Raw genomic sequence first — 23,581 nt, 5'->3', positions numbered from 1 at the left:
ACTGTTGCTGACATCTAGAGTTTTACTGTTTTTTGGGCATTTTCATTACAATGTGAACCTCTCCACATGATGAAAATATTTCGGTATACCAGAATACTGCAAATATTTCTAAACATCTGTTCAGTATTGCAACAGTCAAAGATCAGTGAAGGGTGATAAAGTCAATCAGAGATAATAATGGGTAATCTTAAAACAGTGAAAGGGAAACTGCTGAAATTAATATCTCACCCTGGTATTTACCAAGAATGAGAGTGACAGGCTGAGGAAGAACAAAGTTCTGTCATAAAATAATATGAGCAAAATCGTTTCAGGTTCTAGAAGCACTTAAGATAAATCTCCAGGGCCTAATGTTATTCTACCAATTGTACTTAACGAAACAAGATATGTTCTCCATTAACAAAACTCTCTCAGCAGTCACTGGGGACGGCTGTAATACTCGCCAACTGGAAAATTACTAATGTTGCTTGCACCCATCCATAAAAAAGGTGATAAAACCAAACCACGTAAATATACACCAGAAAGCCCTAATGCAATTACAAACAGGATTGTGGTCGGGATAGTTGGAGCTAAACTAGTGGATAGCATCCCAGAGGATAGCCAGTGTGGATTTGGTTAAGGCGGGTCTTGCTTAACCATCTTGTTAGAGTTCTTCAAACAAGCAACAGCAACTAACAAAAGCTTTTGCTAAAGTCGCTGTTGATAATGATACCCTGTCTTGTGGCTTAATGAGATCCTCACATCGATTAGCAACTAGAAACCGAATGAGCTGGGTGCGATGAGTGGCTTCCTTTGCCTGTTGTTTGTTACCTCTCTAATATTCTTATGTTGACCTCTTTTATCTCTAGATTCTTGTTTGGTCTTCTTCCCCATAATATATACTTCAATGTATTTAATATATAGTAGCAAGGAACTACCTGTTTCGAATATATAACAGATTAATGGCCAAAAGTCAGACTTTTTATTGTAGCTACAAGTCAAGTAGTATTTCAATGATTATCATATTTATGATCCAGTAGTACCTCTTCAAAGCAAAAAAGAGCATTCCTGCACTGTTTAATCCCAGATTTTAGTGCGTTTTCCTAGCCGTGACAGCTGCTGTTTGTTATATCTGTCGGAGCTGAGCAAATATCTTAGAAACTGGTAAATAAAATGTTCTAGGTATTGAAGGATAGACTAAACAGAAGACATGACAGGTAGGAGTTCCATTTTTTTTCTTGCAGCAAGGTTTGGAAAGGTTGAGATTGCAGCATTGAGGCGGTTCTGTGAGGGTCTCTAGCAGTTACAGTATAGACAAACAATTGCTATAGCCTCTTTTTTTGTGTGTAGTCAATTACTGTACAAATGAAGTGATTCAGATCTCAGACATAATTCAAGGCCACGCCTGTTCCCATCTAAAAAAATAGTTAATGGAGTCATTCAACTAATTTGTAACCATTCAAAAGAACATCAAAGGAACCCATTCAGCTCATTTAGCATGATGCTGCTGTATTTAGTATCTTATTGGTTCAAGGATCTCATCTGGCTGTGTGTTGAAAGAAGCCAGGGTATGAGCTTGAGCAACATGGCTCTTCCAGATACTTACAACCTTCTGTGTACAGATGTGCCTCCTATTCTCACATTTAAAATGCTCTGCTACGTCGTGTCCACTTGTTTCTCTGTTTGTTCTGTTTAAACTGCTGCCTGAGGCACATTGTTGACTTCTTGTGAACACCTGAGTGAAATGCTAATTAAGCACCTCAGCCATTCCCCTTGCATTGTCTAGAGGTTTGGTATTATCGATCCACATATACAGTATGTTTCATCTTTAACAGCCCTCCTTTGCAATTTCAACATCTCTCTTGGCCTTTCTGTTTTCTTTTTACCTGTGCCTGTCATTCATTGGACTCCTTTTCCTTAGCTGGGTCCTGTTGTTTTAATCATTTCATAAAGTGCTGTCTTTTCCTTAGTTGTTTTTTTTAACCATTTGGGAAACCATTTTCTATCTTCTGGTTCATTCAGAAGATGAACAAAGCAGAATTTGTAAAAACCAGTTCTACCAATTCTCCATAGACTCCATATCTATCCCATTCTGCTTCATCTCTTAATCTCTGTCTCATTCATTCGAAGTCGGCTTTCCTGAAGTTGTAAAATTCTGAACTTCGATTTGGTCTCTGAACAGTTTCAGAATACGACAAAGCTACACCCCATTATGAAAAAGGTTCTTTTACTACTGGTTGCTTCAATCTGTCTGATTGTTTGAAAAGACAGGACCGATACAAGCATTTCGTCTTGTAGTTGCTCTCTCCTCTTGTTTTTCCCTTTGGCTCTGCTTTGGTCCTTTCTCCCCATGTAGATTATGCAGTATTTGGTACAGCCAGGATGACTGTACTGATGTCCTTTGCCAATGGAGAAATCTCCCGTGGCCCTGAAAGCATGCCATGTGCTCATCCAGTGCTACTCTGCCGAATTGGCACCTTGGCCTGGTGCGGAAATGATTCCCGAGGCGATGTCTAATTTCGTCCTGTTCTTCATTTTCTTTGCCACAGTGTTTGCTTTTGTTCTGGTTGAAAAGTGTGCTGTTGGCTCCAACATCATTTGTGCCCACAGCGATCATAGCGACTGGATCTTGGCCAGGCCCAGTTTAGGAGCCTGTTGACACTGTTGACACTTTAGGAGCCACCTCCATTAGACAGCTAACTAAGCTCACGGTCTCTTGTGGAAATCTCGGTTGCCCAGGGAGTGGAGTCCATCAACCATCATGTCTCTATCTGGATTCTTTGTTGTGGTCGAGACCTGTGATTGACATTTCTGCTCAGACAAGGAGGTGCCTTGGCCTTGAGCTCCTATATCGGATTCCAGGTCTTGGAATGGGGCTGAGTTGAGGATGATGTTTTGTTGGATGTTATTCTTTGGATGGTTTTGGTTAAATTTATTTCCATTACATACCTGGACAAAACAATTTGTTCGCTAATGGAAGGGCTGTTCCTCCTGACCAGCAATTCATACCAATAGCACTGCGCTGCTGCCAGTAACTTTACTTGTGGTTCTTAACAATTTTGTAACAGCTGTATTAGGATATGTCAAGTTTTGTCCTACTTTATTAAAATGAGACAGTGATCTCACAATCAATTAATTTAAATGACTCTTAATCATAAAATATATATTGGCACTTTTCCTTGTTTTTATTATGCATTTGGTGGTTTGACATGTAAGTTTTAATCAAACAATCTGACACTTCCACCCAATGCTTCGTAATGGAATAGATGAATTACCATTTCAATAAGACGGGCACATTGCTGATGGGATTGAAACCAGAGCCTTCTTCTAAAGTTTGTAGATTAAATCAAAGTCAACAAGGTTGAGAAGAAGGCATACCAGATTGCTGCCAGAAAACAGTACCAAGCTATTACAGTGCAATTATACAGTCACCCCTCTACCCCCAGCCATTCATCCTGATAAATCACATCTCTTGTGCGATTTTGTACATTGCACTGGTGCATCCCAGCAAAACTCAAAAATGGGTCACGCATTGCTTTTCTAAAAAATGTTGTCATTCGGGTCATACTTGCAGTACTGAAAAGCTCATTTCCTGTCTTCTTTCTGCTTCACAAATGAACACTCATAAATCAGTTCAGCCAAGCTTCAAGTTCAATATGTTCTACCCTGAAAAAAGAATTTTTCAGTTTTCATTTTGCTTAAGGGTTAATCAATGAAGTAATTAATTTTTGAAACCGCACATAATCTGCTGAGCTGCAGAAAAAAATAAGTATTTCATGCCCAACTTTCACACACTTTCAGCATCTTAGATAAAGCAAACGCATACCGTAAGAAATAAGTATTTGCAGTTAATGGATAAAATCGTGACTAGCCATTTTACAGTATAATAATAATTCCTTACATTCATATAGCATTCTTCAAAGTGCCCGTGTGATGCATTGCGACCGTTCTGCACCACCTGTTCCCACTACACAACAGATCAGGCAGAGGAGTGAGAAATTGCTTTACCAGCTGAACTGCAGGGGAACTCAGGAAGCCCGGAGTGGAGTGGAGCCAAGACACCAGGGTTAACAACCCAACTCTTAAGAACAATGGAATCTTAATGACCAAGCAGCCAGGGCCTCAGTTTAATTTCTCATCCGAGTGACAGTACTTCCCACAGCACCATGTCCTTGTTCACCAGATTTGTTCATTGGTCTCTTCATTCTGGTCCGGAGCGAAGAGCGCTACCTACTGTTTCACCAACATCTCAGCACTGATCTTCGTGCACCCCGAGTATTCTGACTTGGAGGTGTTGCGTCAGGATCCCAGAGATGGTGGCTTTGCTTCACCTTCACCAGGTGTCTGAAGCTGCAGTTCCTCTCATACTGAGCAGGATTAGGATTGCAACAACACAGCTGCAGCAAGATAAAATTAACCTGTCTCACGCCGCTAGAGAAAGCAGTGTAGAAACGACTGCTGATGGGGAATCGATGATGATTATTATAATTAAATTATCCAGCCAGGATAATTTGGAGGTTTGGAGTAAAGTTCTAAACAGACGAGGTAAAGAAAGTGAATATGTTTGTCTTGGACAGAGACGATTTCTAATAGACTTGATGGTATTTAAAACCCTGAGAGGTACTGATAACATCAATGGATTTCTTTTGGACTGGCAGCGAAAGATTCTGATTATTTTAAATATTTTAATCTGTAGACCATTTCCCAAATGGCTTTACATATAGGTGGGGAAATGAAGACAGGAAGCTAGCATTTAGACCTCTACTCAAATGGATAGTGCCATGGGATTTATAATTACCAAGTAGACAGAACCTTGGTTTAAGGTCTCTCCTGAAGGATGGCAGCTCCTGCAACACAGTGGTCCAAAATGAAGAGTGCCACCTAGTGGTCTAGCAATCCCTGTGGGTTCTGTCATTCCTGTAGTGATGAAGCCCTAGCCCTGGGCTCACAGACTACAACCCTGTTTTATTTACTAGACACAACAAAAAGCACTCATGCACTAGATTGCTTTCTCTCGTTCATAAGCCACTTGTGATTTTTGTACATTCTTTTGCACGTTAAGGAGATATTAGCAGCTGTACCAATCAGCTTCAAGGTTCACATCTTTGCCTGTGCATACATGAAAAGGCTAAGGACTGATAATCTTGGAGGCTCAAGACAAAAGGTAGAGACAGAGGGAGTCTCACTATGAAATGCCAAGGTGAGGGGAATTGAACCCCTTATTTCAGGTTGTCAGATAGATGCCCTGTGGGAAGACTGGTCTGTGCAGTGCAGGGCTTCTTTCCAGGTAGCTCTGTAGCTTTACTGTGCAGTGGCTTGGGACAATGATCAGATCAAACTGCAAGAATGTTTTGTTTAGTGCTGAAAATAAAACACTTTTGGACCACATATGTAGACATTGTTATATCTGAGAGAAGCCACAGCTGCGAGGAGAAGCGCTCATACTGCACCTCCTTGGGCACTGTGGTTCTCATAAGGCTACCTCAGAAATCAGCACTGCTAAGATAAGACCTGCTAAAGCTCAAATCTCAGCAACATGAGTGCGGGCCTGTCTGTGTGCCACACCCAAGCTCCGGGACGTCCACCAAGCACATTTCAAATCCAGTCAGTTGTGCTGACTTCAGAAGATGAGTTATGCATTCAGCTGCATCTGTGTGGCATTAATACCCACATGGGATCGAATGCACATTAGCAATTAAAAATACAGTTTCGTGGTCCAAAACTTTGAGGGTATTTTTTTCCAGGATTTTTTTGCACATTCCACAACAATCCAAGCAATGCGTTGCTTCTTACAGCATTTGGACGTGAAAATAAGCTCTTTGGTGTCCCATCATTTCTCATTCTGGACTGATTGACCCTTTCCATCTAATTATGTAGAAGCTATTCCACTTTATTGCCAGTTACCTTATTTTATTCATCATTCTGTGCTTCAATGTCCCTGGTAGTAAAGAAAGCTGGCAGCAATGGTATAAAACTACATTTACTGAGATATTTAATAAGGTGTAAATCCTAATTCTTCTTTATTACACGTATAAACTAGAAGGGACTATTTACTGAGTAATTCAAGCTGTTATAGTGCCAGGGGTAAAAGAACAAGGGTGGTGTTATAACCAGCACTTCTGACAAAGCTGTCTGTCTTTTTAATGGCTGACCTGTTTCAAAGGTATCTGCAGACGGCTTTCTTGCCACTAGATGTCAGAATGGATTTAAAGACATGGCTCAGGACACCAAAGAAAAGATTTTACAGATCGGTGAAACGCAATTACTGATTTTACAAATCAGTTTACAGTGTGGAGTAGCGTCTTTATATACTGTGCAGATTTTACTCACAATGTTACAAAACCTGAATACAAACTGTGTGACATCTGTACCTGCAATAAACAGATGGAGTTGTTGACTATATCTCCTAAATTAACAGGTCTGTCACACATAGCTTACTAGGACATAAAACTGCCCTAGAATATCAACAATTAAAAATATTGTGTTTAGAAGAATCCAAGATCCAGAGCACCCGTTTGCATCCTCTCACTTTATTTATCTAACATCCGAAAAATATAATTTTTAAAAATTATTTAAAAGTAGAAACATAAAATGATCTAGTATAATGAAAATCCCTTAAAAAAGAGCACAGTAGTTTTAAGCACCTCCGTTGTTTGTGTGTATTTCTCTATCTTTTTCTGTATGACTGGTCTTTCATGCCATGATCTTTAGTCCTGAATGACTTTCCATATGAAAGGCTGCAAGACAATCACAGTGGAACAGCAGTAAATTGTTCTCTGTCTTCCCAATGGTTATAGTTAGAGGCCAAGCAGTTAATGAGCAGAAATGGAAGTGGAGAGTTATCTTTGCTGTTATTTAATGCATACAGACTCAGAGCTAGAGTTCCAATCTATCTTAGTTGTGTACCACACCACATGGTGTCCTGTTCATTTTTAATTGGGTAGTAATTTGTCATAAACCTGCAGTTAACATAGACTCACGATAAATTTCCATTTTCAGTCACGAGAGTATTTTTACGGTAAATACGTTGGCATAACCAATAATTTGGATAAGAATATTTTGTTGCATTCTTCTGCCTTTGAGTTTAATTAATTTTTCTCTAAAAAGAACTTTTTTACAATTACTGTCGGGTCTGATGCTTGCAGTGCAAGTGCTTTGCACGTTGTCAGGTAGGGATGAGGTGTGATTATACCACCCCCTTCTGGTAAACAATAGTGGTGCACTAATATTACCCAATAGAAAAGAAAGCAGCAGCACCAGCTCCACAGGTTGGAAGTGCAGGAGAGTTGTACACCAAATTGATGGAGGATCAATAACAAATTTCCACTGCCTCAATGCTTAAATGCTTTAGAACTCCTTCCGTTCCATCTTTTTAAACACCAGGTTTTCACTAGAAATTATTTAAAAACAAAAATATGTGAAATGCAAAATATATTCTTGTCGGTAAAGAGACTCCCCTTTTGAGAAAGCTTTTTTGACAGCAAGCCAGAAGCTCTTTGGCTCAGTGACCTAGTAGTTTATGTTCTATTTGCCTTATCGGGAAATTTTTAGGCAAGAGTGATGAAGATATTTGACTAAACTCTTAGGAATTTAAAGTGCCAGCCAGGTCCGAAGCCCAGACATTTAGGTCACCAGCCGAGCACCACACACTATCTGAACCGCAGGCACTGTGCTGTTTGCAGCCAGCAACCTGTAATCTCTTCTGAACCAGCCAGACACGCAACTGCTGTGGCTTTGGATGTCTGTAAACCATCTTCTAGCCAATTTAAATGCATAAGACAGCACAGCAGGAGAGAAGCCAGTCAGAAGAAAATCCGGAATTTGGAGACGACTTTGTAATCTTGTTGTAGGTCAACCAACTGTAAAACTTAAAAATAAAAAGGCAGCCTTCAGATCAATGGTACATGCAATTCTTATTCTTAAACAAGCCTATTTTTATTTTTTTGTATTCTGATCTGACTAAAGAAAAACAATGATAGATAATTAATATTTACTTTTAGTATAAGTGTAGTGGTAGGCACCTTGAAAATGAGTACAATACAGTACGTAATAATCTAGATACAACTCTAAGAGAACATTAGACATAGTTTAATTGCCACTTTTTAAAGCTGCATTAATTTCTAGGGATCCCATCTGCTTTCCTTATGCACCCTCAACTAAAAATGTACAATACTGTAGGTGTCCAAGTTCTTACTTAGCACATGAATTTACTAGACATTACAAAGCTGTTACTCAGCTGTGTCTTGTTTTGTACTATAGGTCTTCCATAATGTGGTCAGATACTTACTGTACATGGAAATTCTTTGCTTAAAACCTTAGTAGTCCCAAAACATGAATCCCCGTTCCGTTGCCAGAAGTCATTCCCCATATCTTACATCATTCTTCCCTGCCAGATATGAGATAACTATAGTATAAACAGCTTGAGAATGTCTGTAACGGGGAAGCATCACATACTAAAAATTAGTATTTTATTTATGGCTTGGCATTAACTCTTCCAATCAGGGTTGTGGGTTGACTGAAACGTGTCATTTTTCCTGCATGTTCCTTTCATTTCCATCAGCATTCTATTAGAGTGCAATCAGGTCTAAGAATGGATCTTCTGTTCTCTTTCTCCAGATGTATTGCATGAGAGGTGGTCTTAGAGGTCATATCGTGATATTATAAGCCAGTAAGGGATTCCCTGTTCCGGGGGAAATTAGATCATTGATTGAATAAGATAGGTTGCATTAGCCGGCAGTGATCAGCTCTTGAAGATCAGTATCAGGACCAGTTCTGGTACTGGGGAAAACAAAGATGAAAGCCTGGTGAAATTATCCGGAACGACCCATTTCCCTAACACATCCCCTCTACTCTCAATCCCTCTCTTTCTTTTGCTTCATTTAGGGACTAAACAGGAAAGCATTCTGAGTAAGTGCCCGAAATTATGACTGGACTGATTGCTGAGGGCGTTTGCTTGTCCTTGGGAGACATTGCCTATAAAAGGCAATTTCAGAGGTCAGAATGCAGACTGGTATATAACTGGTGTTTCCTGTTAACGTGCCATCACTAATGGATCATTTATCACACTTTCACAACGAAAATTATATCTAGCGTTTTAGGTTTCATTGAAGAAGCTACAGTACATATTTGATGGGGCTTGGGCAATCTCTTCTTTAGGGTGGGATTCGAGAGCATTTTGTAATCATTGTTGAGGAGCTGACAGAGTTGTGAGAAGGGTTACGTTGCTGGTTTTCTTTCAGACATAGCGTGGCATTATTCTGAATCTCTGAAGTCTCGGGAACTGAAGTTAAATACTTGCATGTTAAATCAACAGTTTAACAAATGCCGAACATTTGCTGTTCTAGCTTTTTAAAAGGATAACGGTAATATGTTGGCATTGTGGTGTTGTGAAAGTCAGCACCAGGACAGGAGCTGTGCTGTTATAAGCAAGCTACAGTATTGTCCCTTTAGTACATGCTTGTTTCTATGTTAATTAATTACAAGTTAAGACCACTCTGCCCTTCCTGCTCATGTGGTTCCTGGTTGTCTATCAGTCCTTATCCTCAATCTTATCCAGCCATTTCTTCTTGGATTCCAGGCAATCGACTTCAATGGCGTGGCGAGGCAGTTTAATGGGATCTCCCTCAGCTGCGGACAGGAGAGCCTCCTGTTTCTACAGTCCCAAATGAAAGTGCTGGGAATTTCCCTCATGTGACTCTGTTTTCTCATTGCATTGTAGAGTTTAAAGCACTGCAACTCTTTCAGTGGACTTTGCCAGAATGTTTTATTTCACGATTTAAAATAAGTTCAATTATAATATTATTATATGATAATCAGAAAATCAGTTCTCTTGTGGGAACTAATGGAAATGAAAAATAGTTTCCCTTATGGAAATATATTTCCATCAGCTCGTAACTTGACCTTTAACTCCCTTAACTTGTATGTTCTTGCCCATCCTGCATATTTACTGTAAGACAAAAATGACTGACTGTTTGGGATGAAACAGCAGTCCCGCAGGACAGTCTTCTAAGGTGTCATCACCCCCTCTTTCTCCAGGTGTGTTTGGAAGACAGACTTCCTCATCACCACACTCGCTATGTGTAGCTCATTTCAGGCCAGGAACAAGCTCAGCGTGGCTTGATCTATGCATTGTTGTGTATCTCTGCCTTATAGGGTGTTGCTTATTTATTTACACTTGCATAAGTGTGTAGAGACCTGCCAGATTAAAATGAACACAAAACATAGATTCTCCATCATTCATCACTCAAACTTTTTTTAAAAGACACATCCATTTCATGCTTTATTTTATCTTTCTTGGGCCATCTGCAGGTAATTAATGCTGTTCTTTTTTTGGCCTTCAGAATTGACTAATTGATTTTTGATATCATGTTCAGTCATCTAGTTTTTGTGTAGGGACAGATTCGTGGCTGTATGTCTGGGAAAGTGTTAATCCACACTGTACATGGCAGAGAATCAATCGAAGATAACCTCAGATGTGACTAGATCAGCTGTGTGCGATAATATAAGCCTCGCAATATCAGCCGTAACCTTGGTTATGCCAATCAAGGTTGAAGAATTTGCAAAAGAATTTGGTGTTTCTGTTGGAAAGTTTCAAATTAATATCCATGAACATCCTGGACTGTGAAAGCCATCTGCTCCAGAGCCCAAGCTTGAAAGATAACTGCTGGGACTTTGGCAAGCTGTGATGTTCCAGTGTGTGTATCAACAGTTGAGTACAGTCCAGGCGTGGCCCTGAAGACGATTATTTTCCTTCAACACCTGAAGTCTGACGTTCCCCGGGACTGGATGCATTGTACAGTACGATTGTATGAGACACAAGGCCACCTTGCCAGATACAGAAAAAACTTGTCCTCTTGGGCAAATGTTGTGTCACATGTCTGTACCCAGGCTTCACCTTTAATTATAGCATTTTCACAGTACTTTCTTAAGTGCTTTCACTGTAAATCACTACAGTATAGTCTATATATTACAGTTTATACAGAACATTGCAGAACATGCCTTTCTCTCCCTTAAGAGAATATTTTGGATACTCTGTCTCAGAATGCTGTTATGCATGTTATGATACTATTACTCATGTCTCTTCCTTGTGAAATATTTTAATAACCATCTCCTTGCAGCTGCAAGATATAAATTTTCATCATAAAAATGGAATTTGTTCATCTTTTTGGCAGCTAAAAAATAAAACAATCCATTTCAAATACCTTACATGAACTGTACTGCGCAACCAATATTGTGATGTGGGAACTTCCATTTAAAGAAATATGAATATCAAAAACCTTCTTAAGAATATTTGACTTAAAAATTCCTATTCAGGGTTATTTTGGGTTTCTTTTATTTGATATCTGTTGAAAGACATTTTATTGTGTGAACCTGAAACCAGAAAACAATCTCTTTTACTTTTTAACCAGAATGATGCATTTCTTCCTCCCCATATTGCAATGCCTCATCTCAGCTCAGTGAGATCCCAGCAGGAGAAAAGCACAGATGTTGCATGGCTCATTGAAAAACAAATGAAGAGAAAGGGACGGCGCTCAAAATTTCTGAGCCTGTGGCACTAGGCAAATTGTGCACATACGCACCAAACGCTACAGAAATCCAGGCGTCTGACTAATAGAGGACTATGCACATGACAACCACCTCTTGATTACTGACATCCGGTCCTGTGGAGAGGGCCAGCACTGTGCCATGTGGTCACCTTGTAATTCAATAGATTGGCTTTCTCTCCAGTGTATTTAGCAGCCGGCACCATAAGTACAGAAGGAAAGCAAGCACAGCTCTTTTTGCGAAATGAACAGACCATTTAAACACTGCAATGTGAACTTGTACAGCCTGCTGTTTTAAAATGGCAAACACTTGCTGACAGACATCTTGTACAGGGCAAAACACCAAGTCCAAAATGAAGATTATTTAAGCAGCGCTGTCCAGCTAACCTTACATAGTTGGACATGGAATTTCATGCTGCTGCTGAAACTCGAAATCACAAGTGGGAAAAACAACAATAATTCTACTCTTATACATACAAGGGTATTTTATTTCCATCTGTGTATCATTGGTTGGTTAAAATCCTTGCTCTATCTGTCTGATCCTGAAAAGCTGCTTAATGCCTTTTTCTCTGTCAGACCTAACGCAGTCTTAACCATTCTGCCCCAGTCTCCAGTCTGTCATCTCTCCCTACTGATTTTTAATTAAACAGTGCAGTTTTTCAAAAATGTAAGTTAGAGCTTGCACAAGCTGTGGACGGTACATAGTAGCCATAAAACGTCTGAAGATTTTTCAAGTCTTTAATATCCTGGAAGTAATTACTCAAAAGAGATTTGCGTACTCTAAAAGAACACATGCTCTGTTGTTCATGTGTGTAGCCCTCCCAACTGTTTGCAGTTGGTTATGGTCAAGGTCATCTCACACAAGCCTTCACAGTTTAAGATCTACAGCCAAAACATTCTGTTTCTTTTCTTCTCTTTTCAGCAGGGAATAAACCTTGACTTGTTCCTGTGCCTGCTGACACAGCTGCCTACTTCAACTTCACTGGCTAGGGTGTGTATGCTACCAGATGCATCAGCTCATGATGTTTAGACTGTATATTAAATATGCTAAAATATATTGAATGCCACAATACGCATAAGACATATTCCTGATCAGTGTCTCTGACCAATTTCTAAAAAGGAGTTGTTACACCTGAGCCTGTGCTCACAGCCCCTGGTTTCCACGGCGTTTGCACCTGGACTCAAACACCTTTCCGCTGCCGTGAGAACACGATCAGGTTGGCCCTATATGCCACCTGCCCCCACTTCATAGGTGATTACCTCCTCAGTGCCAGATAATTAACCCCTTTTCTGTCCTCAGTCATGGGGTTTTGCACCCAGAGAGGTTTGTAATGCTTCTCACAGAAACCTACATGTGTGAGGGAACTCCAGCAATTCGCCTGTAACTGTCAGAGCCTTGGATCCCAGCTCTGAGCCAGGGCCTGATCACCTGCCCGGTTCCTGCTTCGGTTCTCAGGACTGGTTGTCTGTCTGCAAAATGCATCCCCTGCTTTGCCTGTCTCCACATCCTCCATCCCGACTGTCGGTTAGCCTTCACCTGGCCTGGTGACTGGATTCCTCAGCCTATCTCACAGCCTCAGATTTGCCCACGTCAGAGCTGCACTGTAACGGAAGGCAAGTATATGCGTTCTGCAGTGTAAAGAGATTTGCACAATATGGGCCTCTCCATCAGCTCCATGTCCTTACACCGTGTCACCAATTATATGAAAGATACTGCACTGAATCATCAAATGTCCCTCGAACTCTTTTGTGGAAAATTTAGATTCTCGCTTCCCAAGCACTGAAACACTAGGACTCGGGGGTGATTAATTCTGTCATGAAGGTGTCTGACTGGTTTGGCTGTCTTCTCTTCATTCAAGGCTAAGGCTGTTGAGCTCTGTCTGCTTTCCTGGCTTGCCGTTACTTTGACATTTCTTACAGTGAACAACAGGGGTTGAAAAGGATTAGCAGCACTATTTTGGTCTGTGTTTTCATGCACATGTGATTTTCTATGGAAACTATTCTTTGCCTTTCAGGCTAGCATGACCTTTATGCTTAAATCCCCGTTTTCCACATGATGGGTCATATCAAGAAGCATAAGAATTAAGCATAAGCGTATTTTCCAGGGAAATTGTACATTTTCACATATTTTTCCACTTGGGAAAATGTGTACAAGAATGCAGTGCAGGGGTCTAGATCTCATCTGGCTTACCTTACTGTGAAAGAGGAACCATCAGTGTTTCCCTTGCTGGCTACTGTTTAGACAGTCAAGATTCTGGGAACAGAACAGGGAGACATGACAGCTTCCTTTAGCCTTTGCATAGGTTTCCCCACATGATATCTGGGAGGAGGAGTTGCAACAAAGGAAATGCACCTACAGTATATGTGGGGTTTAACTGCTATGCCAAAAGGTATTATGAATGTCAAACTCTCAACGTTCTGCTTTTGAAACAAATTTGTGAGATGACAGGCTTGAGATGAGAAAAATAAACATTCCAGTAAGAGCGAAGAGTGAAGAAACTCTGGAAATGCCGTCTATGTGTTTATTACCAGTCTCCAATTGGAGCCGATCAGAAACAGTTATTACCTCTACTCCACAAATGTACCAAGCCATCAGACTGTTACAGTATCAAAACCTTAATCTGTTGCTGGTGCTCTGAATGTTTCCTTTGAGGGCTGAAGCTGAGTGGAGGCTGAGGTTGCTTATGAACATGTAACACTCAAAAGCGCAACAGTGTAGGTGTGTGCTGGAGTGAAAAGAGCTATATAAGATGTGTGCAGCACTAGATTGCTTTTGTTACGACTTACACAGGCGTTCCTGGCTGCAGGAATACAGTGGATGCGCTATGCAGACTACTCCAGGCAGGAAAAGATGGGGACAGGAAATCTTGACATACAGCTTCCTGTCAGATCGGAAATACCAGCCCAGCGAATCAAGGCTGGCGGGCGGGCGGGGGGGCAGAGAGCGCACACGCCTGGAGACCGACTCCTGGGAAAAGACGTCAAGTGGAAATGGAATGTTTCACTCGCCTAATCCCTTGCCTTGCCTGGGAAAAGGAATTTGCTTGAAACCACAGTTCTGCCAAAGCTCCAGTATATCGTCCAAACTCATACAGACTAAAAAACATCTTTCAAGGCTGCAGACAATGCAGAATCGATGTTGATGTGGATGTGTTTGTCCTTGGATTAAGACTCCAGGATTCTCCGCAGCCCCGACCTGGATAGCTGATCTCTGGTGTTTACTGTGACCTGACTGTCATAAGCAGAAACAAAGTAAAAAGCTCATGGAATGGAAAGAGAAGCCATCATTAGCCTTTAACTGAGCTCAGGAACCCCTGGTCTAGTCACACAGCCATATCAAGAAAAGAAAACCCTTCCTAAAAATTTCCTAGAAAATAAAACACATCTGAGTGTTATGTTATAGTTGAATTCATATTATGTATTAGCTATCATAACATTCATTTAAATATACAATTTTAATAATCTCAATAGTGTTTTCCTTCATGTAGTAAACTAGTTTTATCCTAAGTGTATGTATTAAAATTGTATTTTATCCAAGGTGTGTTGTATACTCTCAACTCAGCACACAGCCTGCTCTTTCTCTGTTGGTTGACACTTATCACAAGTTAAGAACTCCAAACAACGTTCACTATGCAGACATACTGTTTCCACGAAGCAGCTTGATAAAGAAAACCATAGTGTTGTCATGTACAAAGTAGTGGAACCTTGGTTCATGAATGCCTTATATATATACAGTATATCCCACTTAAAACCTTAATGTTAATCTTTGTGTAATGTACCCCTGCAGGCTATACAGCAAAAACGTCTAAGCTATAATTAGGAAACATTATCCTCAATCCTTCAGTGGTTGTCTCTTGTTACTTTACTCATACTGTAATGTTCACAAAGCCCGTTCATTGTCAGACCACACTAAGTTTCCATACTGATACACCTGTATTTTGACTGTATTTTCAAGGATTTTATGGTATCGAAATATGATAGAAAAAAAAACAGACACCAATTTCCTGTGCTGTCAGAATAGATTCTGAAAATTGAGCGAATCTCTTGAACTAAACAATAGTATCACTTTGTGACTGTTCTTTTTGAGTGATCTAGGTAATACAGAGTCTGCTGTAGAAAGAATTTGACTGTCAATGGCAGAATGATAAATGAAAAACAAATAGATAATACTTGTTCTCATGAAAGATAGAGTACCGAACATATTAAAGAAAGCACATCTTCTGCAACACCTCATTTACAACAAGATAATGGTTATAGAATGGAGCTGGCATTTTATACTATGACATATTTTTAAGTTGCAATGTGCTCTTATCGACTAATAACAAAACTATCCTTATTATTATTCAAAGGAACAAGTAACAGGTTTATTCCATGCTGAAAAGAGAAGAGAGAAAACGCAACGTTTCTGCCGTGAAGCCTTCTTCAGGTGTGAGAGCAGGCTTCACAGCCGAAACGTTGTGTTTTCTCTTCTCTTTTCAGCATGGAATAAACCTGTTACTTGTTCCTTTGCAGACTACGCATGCTGATGCAGCTCCCCAACTGAACTACTTATTATTATTCATTTTTGCTGTCGTCTTTTATCAAATGTAGCTTACATTTGTGCAGCCGGGTATTTTAATGAGGCAACCTGAGTGAAGTTCCTATATAAGATATACAGTATAGTGGTATATATATATAGTATATCCAGAGCCCTTCTCTACACTGCTGTCCACCACTAGTGAAGAATTCTTCCCGTTTGTAAATTAATATTAATTGGTTTATCTGAAGCCTATAGCAGATGACAAAAATAGACATTGTATGGTGAGTGGAAATTAAATGTAGATTGTTTTTTTTCTATCTTTTCTATTATTTGAAAAAGCATTAATAATGGATAATCATAGATCGTTCCCTTTTAAAACAGGAACAATGGAAGAGGTAATTTAGAGTTTGCTTCAGCAGTGCAGAATTCACATCTCCATCAGATTTGTGCTCCTGGAGTGACCTCAGAGGATTAGGTAGAGCGTGTGCTTTGTCTTCATTGCATTTCAACTGCACAAATTCAGCAATTAGAAAGTAATACCACCTTTTGGGAATATTTATCTTCACAAACCCAGACACCTGCAGAAAAAAGCATCAGAAAGCATTGAGAGGGAGGGTTTGAGCGGTTTGCTCAAGCAGAGAGCTGCATCAGCGTGCCTATTGCACAAGCTACAGGGGAGGTGAATTACAAGCTGAAAAGTAAAAAGCAGGAAAAATCCCATGCAGTCTCAGCTCTGCTTCTTTACTCTCATAACCTGCCTTTTTACATCATTTTTCCTCTCCCTTCCCCTCTCCTTCACACCTCAAGAACGATCCACAGCTGAAATGTATTTTTTCAGCATGAAATTGACCTTTTTGTAAGTATTTCTTTCTCAGAGAAAAATCCTAATGAATATTTAGATCATTTTTGCAAAACAGGCCTATTGACAGGGACCACATTTAGTTTGCTAATTTAAACGGATAAGAAATAATCATTAACGCATTAGTAAAAATCTAAAAACAAGAGAAACACTTCCAGGAACACGTCACGATCTTGAACTTATAATTTGCTTTGAGTTTTACTTTTAAAATGTGTGTATCAGAGCAGCACCCAAGGACTCAAGCAGAGTTGAACAGGGAACTTCCCAGTTCTTAACCACTGGCTCTTAACCACTGGATCAACTAGGCTGTCCATGGTCCTGAAAGTTTGCCTATTTAAATCCTTTTCCCTGATTGGATAAAGTACAGTTTGAAAGAAATGGCTTTGCTCATCTTCCTTCATCGAAAGGAATCAATATTCTGTTTTGTTTTATTTAAAAAACAGTCATTACAGCCCAACCTTGCTCAGAGGAGACAATCTGGATGGCATCACTAAGGGCAGTTTGGAAAGTGGGAGGGGCATGTGGCTGTGGAACAGCTCTCCGACTCCAGAGGGAAATTGTATACTGAATTGTGCTACACTACAGTCCACAACCAAATTCCCAGCCATGTTTTTATCAACCTTTTTCTTGATGCAATAAAAGGCTGAAATTTGTAAAGATCCTTTGTGAACATTTGTTTTATAAAAGAACAGCGTGCTGCCAAAGCAAGAGGCTTAGGAGTTGTACATGATTTCATGTCAAAGCACGTTTACATACAATAAAGACCTCCCAATGTATTTAAAGCAGTGAATTTTGCACCAATCTTCAATTACTGCTTAAGATTAAATTTTTCTTTTGGAGCAGTACAATGTATCTTTTTGTAAAACTTTTTTCTTTAGCATTGAGATAAGCGGGGGTGCGATATTTATAAATAACATTCCACATGTGGCAGTACTTCTCTTGCTTTGCAATCTAGACTTTATATTTATTTTGTCTCCTGAAAGACAAAGACGTCAGAAAGGGCTGGATGTCAGGTTGTCGCCGTTGTTCGAGGTGTGTCCCATTGTTTGTGCGGTTTTGAAAATGTGGGTGGGAGCAGAGCTGCTCTAAATAAACACTGAGGGAGTCATCGGCTTGTGGCCAGCAACCCGCCCCATTCAAGTCCAGCTCCAATAACCCAAACAGGAAAAACCTAAAAACTCTCCGCTATAAAAAGCTGGAGGGCTCCTTTCCTCTCAAGCTTCTGGCAACAAACACTCCCAATCTCAGTACGCACACAGGACAGTGCACAGCAAACTGTCCCAGCAAACAGAGCAGCCTTCTGAATGGAGAAAACATTGTTGAACACTTCGGTGGGCTCATGAATCGATAGTTCCTAATAAAATGGTGTGAACAATTCAAACGGCAATATATTCCTTTGGCATTGAAAACAATCAAAAGCCCTCACTTTGAGATGATTGATATTATATTAAAGGCGATATATAAAATAAAGTTTAATATTAGTATCTACGAATATACAACACAAAGTCTAGTGTTTTTTTTTCAACAAGCCTTTAAACAGTGGAGTAGTTGAATCATTTTCCTCTACACTGATAAATCACACAGCAGTAACATTGTTGAGCAGCCCACTCTCTGTTAAATCACAGAGAAATGCAAAAACTCAGGCCAAAGATCTTAACAGTATACTGTATTTCATCACGTTATCCATTAAGCCTTCAAAACATGGGTTTTTATTATTTGTAACCCAACAAGGTCCTGAATAGATATAATTAAATATTCATCACACATTTTTTCACAAGGTGCTTGGAATGTAAAACATGTCATGCTTTCAGCAAAGACCTAAACTCAGGAGCCAGTGCAGTATAACTTCACTCCTTTGTCAGGTAAAAACGACTTTTAAAACATGAGGACATAAGGAAGGTTACAGTCAAGAGGAGGCCCTTCTAGCCTGTTAGGTAGTTAGTTAATTAACCTGTTAACTAGCCTGTTAGTTAGTGAGTTAGTTAGGTAGTTAGTTAAGGATTTCAAAGAGCCATGTTCGAAAGAAGCCAGTGAATTGGTTGGGTAACTTGCCCCATGTGCTCACAACCCCTCGCCTTACCCTTGAGGTGTCTTTCCATTCTTGGTTTGAAATTGGTATAAATACAAATGTAAATTTGAAAGCCTGTTTTTCACAAGGCTGTTCTTTCAGACTTACACTTACAACTGGCTGTGGTAGCAGGGAATTAGGCTGAACCTAAAAACCTGCACATCGCCTTGTTCTTACAATTACAATGACCAACAAAAGCACGGACATAAAACAACTGTCCCAAAACACCCAGAGAAGATGAATTGCACACATAAATTAATATATATCATAATATTTTAACGTATATTATTGTTATTAATGGATGCTGCCTAGTGATTAACAATGACATTCATAATCCAAGGTCCCTTTCAATCTTTACCAGCCTCAGCTGTAAGAGGATTCTCTTCAGCCTGTTGTTGTTCCAGTGTTGCCGAGGGAAAAGCCAGTGAGTGTGAATGGATATGCTCCTCAGTGGAATTTGTAAACTGACACACTCCCAGCTCCACAGTGACGTTTCACTTGTGGCAGAACAGAATGTGTAATGCCAGTTAGTCAGGAATTTAGTCAGGAGTAAAGCATGTACTTCAAGCACATTTACATGTACTACCAAGCTGGATAGATTGCAAAACACTCGCAACAGTCCAGAAGTAGTGTTTTTGCATCAACTACAGTTCTACCACTTTGAAGTACTACTGAAGTAGCACAGTAAATTGTAATACACATTCAGCAGTCTGAGCTCTAGCTGAGGTTTAACAAACTATAATCCACAGTCTTTTAGGGTAATACAGCTCACAGATGTGCCTTGCCTGAAGATCTGACTACTGTTGTTACAGTAGTTGTTGTGAATAGAGTAGTTGTTGTCCTGGATAGAAAGGTATTGGCTTCATCGCTATGGCTGGATAGCTTGTTCCATGCTCCCAGTTCCTAAAGGCAAAAAATGCTAGCAAAGCTCAGAATATAAATCAAGGAATGTTAATCTTGGACAATACGAATGAATAATGTGTACACTTTAGGTCACCACCTTCCGAAAAAGATATTGCTGCTCTGAAATGAGTTGGGGGAAGAGCAAGTAGATACATCCTCAGGCTCAAAAGAATATCCTGCACTGACAGGCCTTTTTCAGAATCAACATGGAAACACAACCCTAAGGACACACATGGAAAACTAATGGGTACGCCTGTGAAACTTTATTACTGTATTACACAATTACACAAAAGGTTGTGGGAGTGTGGAACAAGCTCCCCAGCCTTGTTATCGAAACTGACTGCCTTCCCTCAAGAAACAGCTGGAGGAGCCCCTGGGCTTAATTACTGTAGCTTCCAGCAACCAAACAGGTTACATGGGCTGAAGGGCTGCCTCTTGATTGCAAACCTTTGTGTTCTTGTAATATAAACTTCAGTCACAAATTACTGTATTTACATAATATAAACATATATGTAATATATATTATTTTCAGTATTTGCAGGTTCATTCCAAGGATGATTACAAGAAGTTGTTCTAGTGAGGAAGAAAAACTGAGTCTGCGTTTACGTTTACTGTAGTATTTGGGCTTTTTTTTCCCCTACAGCACTTTACAGCAGTATCTAAATTTGCATGTGGTTAAGTTGTAACAGTCGCTCCTGTTGCTTGTTTTTTGAGACGCCATACGAAGTCAGTGGCTGTAGACACGAACTCGATCGCCGTGCAGCCCGTGAGAATCGCTCTCCCCCGCTGTGCTCATGTGAGAAATATGCAGCATCGGCAGCTGTCCACGGTCAAGGTCCAGTGGGACCGGACCCGGGGCGCGGAGTGAGGTCATCAGGCCTTCAGTTTTCAGTGCGGAGGGAACAGTCCACCACCATGAACCAAGCAAGTGCGCAAACCTTAGAAAACCTGCTTGAAAGGCACTTTTTTCCTTCTGTTTCCGGTAGGTCAATACTTGTTTGGCTTCCACATACCAAAGGTATTTTGTCTGGAGACCCACGTGAGCAATGATTAGATCTGCAACAGGCAGTACCAGCTGACCGCCCTTCCAGCCTTCCACTGGCGGACAGGTGCCTAGATGAACATCTGGGGTCAGGGTATGGCAGCTGTGGTCCTCAGCAATGGGAAGAACCACTCCCTCCTGCAGGGAAGTCCCTTTCCAGAGCCGCTGCTGTCACAGTCTGTGCAGCAGCACCCCTGTGAAGGGGGAGTGCAGATGGTATGGTCCACTGAGGGCTAAGTGAGAATGCCTTTGACTAACTTCTTCATTACACCAGATGTGCGTAAGAGGACTATGATTTTGTGAATAAGCCAATAGTCAAACTTAAGGAACACATCTTTAAGTTGCTTTTAGTCTACATTTTTTAAAAATGAGAGCCAGTTTCGATTTGTTTTCTTAGAGTTTGTTTCTTAAGAACATTGATTGCCTTTTGAAAAGTACACAGTGCTCTGAAGAGGTATCTCAAGCAAGAATGATTATAACAAGTAAGTACAAGACATCTTTAAAGAAAATTAAAACACAACAATTAAAACTACATTGTGCAAAAGAGAAGGAGAGTTAAGAAGTATATTATAACTTCTGACAACTCAATTGATGTGTGTTTCATTATAACAGATATAAAGGTACTTCTTTGTACAGTATTGTGCTGTATTACTGTATTGCTCTGTTACTGTATGAACTGTATATACAGTACATGTGCTTGTATGCATAGTAAATTTGGCAGTTAATGAATTTCTGAAATGGAAACATTAGACATTAAACCTCTAATGCGATAAATTGTAGGTTAGGTTTCAAGATGGTTGGCAAACGCAATTAACTAGATATTGTTACTGAAAGTTTTAGTAGATATACTACAATTATTCATTATTTCTTAACATTAAATTAAGTAAAGAACATAGTCCACCTTTAAAAATATGAAACCCTTAAAAATTACGGGGAAAGTCATAATGACAGATTGAGCGGATGGTTATTATATTATCAGAGAATGTGCACAAAATGCAAAGTTATCAGTAATAAGGTAATAAACAAACAGAGTTTTCATTTTTATAATGTGTATAGCCGAACTTTCATTATAGACTTTGTTTATTTATACAGGCCCAGAAAGAAAAGCAATTCAGTGTTTCAAATAATTCCATAGACCTGAATTGATTGTCTGCTGTCACTGTAGTTATGTGACTCTGCCTGTAGAGTATTTCAGTTGCATGTCTATTATTTTTTTTTTAGAATTTAGAAAGTTATTTGCATTAAATTCCATCAATATTGTGTGCAACCATAAATCATTTGAAAACAAAATGTATTGCATGTTTGTCTACTGGTTATTAATACAGATCTTATGAGACATTCGGGTCAATATTGTGTCATCATGTGTTCTTGAGCTCAATCGAATTGCCGATTTGTGAGATTCAGTAGTCTTTTATGAGCACAAGACTAGCTCGACTGCATTTTTCAAATTAATTTACTTGGCTAAAATGTCCATAAAAGATCAGTGCTGTGTTATGTAAGTGTATTAACACTGCTGTAAAAGAGATCTTCATAGTTCTTAACTGGATTTTTTAAATGAAAGTAAACTTTCCCTTATCTCACTGTTAGCTTTTATGGCCCGTGGGATTTAGTTCAGTGGGATTCTGTAACACAGCCGGATCCAGAATGAGCAATGGGGCTATGTTGTTAGCAACCAGCAGTGACAACAGAGCTGAGGAACAATGATGAACCTCATGTCTTCTTACAGGCTGGCTCAAGTTGGGAGTAGTGAATTTATTATTACAATAATAAATCATTTCCAGATAAACGTCTAGAACATTCGACAAGTGAATTTCATTCCATCTGATGTAGATTTTACTTTTTTTAAACTTTTTTACATGTGTGACTGAGCCACTAGCTCCCCCATAAGGTAAATGAGAAGCACCTGGGTTTCAAAACATGATAGCCCTGAAAGTATAGGTCTGATGTGTTCCTGTATGTTTCCTTGAGCAAAATCAACTGTAGCTTTTATACCATTGTTCTCTCTTTGAAAGCACAATATGACAAAGTTTGTTGGTGGTTGTGCACTATCTTCTCGTACTGTATCTCTCTGGTATTCTCAGGCAGAATATACTGACCCGACTTTGACCTGGATATAAGGCAAGGTGGAGTTTTACACAGGACATGGCCTTTTGCAAACATAGAAATAAAAATATTTGACATTCTGTGAAATAAAGGAGGTTTTGAGCATCCGAACCCCAAATGTAAAAATATTTCAGATACAACCTAAATTTTCATTGATTTATATTATTCACATTTTTGTTTATTTGTGACACTTTATTTTTTAACAATAAATAATGGTGATTATCAAAGCCTTATACTTTTAGATTAGACCAAGTTCCTTATTTACTGAACATCACAATTTCCAAAGGATGCAGATCTAGCTTGAAAAGAGAAGGTCAGTTGTTTTTTCTTTCCTTGGAATTGTGGAGCAAATTATGCACTGCGGGCATTGAAAGTCATTCTTCTGCGTTAGAGGAAGGTTTTTTTTGTATTTTTTTAAGTAAAGATTTTGTATCGATGTCATCAAGGTGTCACTTCGGTGACTAGTTAGCCCTTGCAGCCAGACTAAATGTAATATATCCAAATCACCAGGGACGTCCTCAGCCCAGAACGGTTTAATTAATCTTGCTGAATGCCTTGCTTTACTTTC

General features: G+C 39.6%; 1 protein-coding gene across 4 annotated transcripts in view; it reads left to right on the top strand.

The window, feature by feature from the left end:
- Positions 1 to 23,581, top strand: part of LOC102690600 (rho GTPase-activating protein 7) — a 93,913-nt gene that overhangs the window by 53,217 nt on the left and 17,115 nt on the right. Inside the window, exon 1 of one of the 4 annotated variants that reach the window (XM_015349999.2) lies at positions 20,774 to 20,850. The exons of 2 other annotated variants lie outside the window; for them this stretch is intronic. In XM_015349999.2, the coding sequence (XP_015205485.2) occupies positions 20,784 to 20,850 (67 nt within the window). In that variant the 5' untranslated portion in view covers positions 20,774 to 20,783. Of the gene's footprint in view, positions 1 to 20,773; positions 20,851 to 21,164; positions 21,393 to 23,581 lie in introns of those variants that run through there. One more of the 4 variants, XM_015350000.2, reaches the window with a different exon arrangement.

The sequence above is a fragment of the Lepisosteus oculatus genome, chromosome 11, assembly GCF_040954835.1.
Source record: "Lepisosteus oculatus isolate fLepOcu1 chromosome 11, fLepOcu1.hap2, whole genome shotgun sequence".
In the NCBI taxonomy this organism is placed as follows: Eukaryota; Metazoa; Chordata; class Actinopteri; order Semionotiformes; family Lepisosteidae; genus Lepisosteus; species Lepisosteus oculatus.
This window is presented reverse-complemented; position numbering and strand designations above follow the sequence as displayed.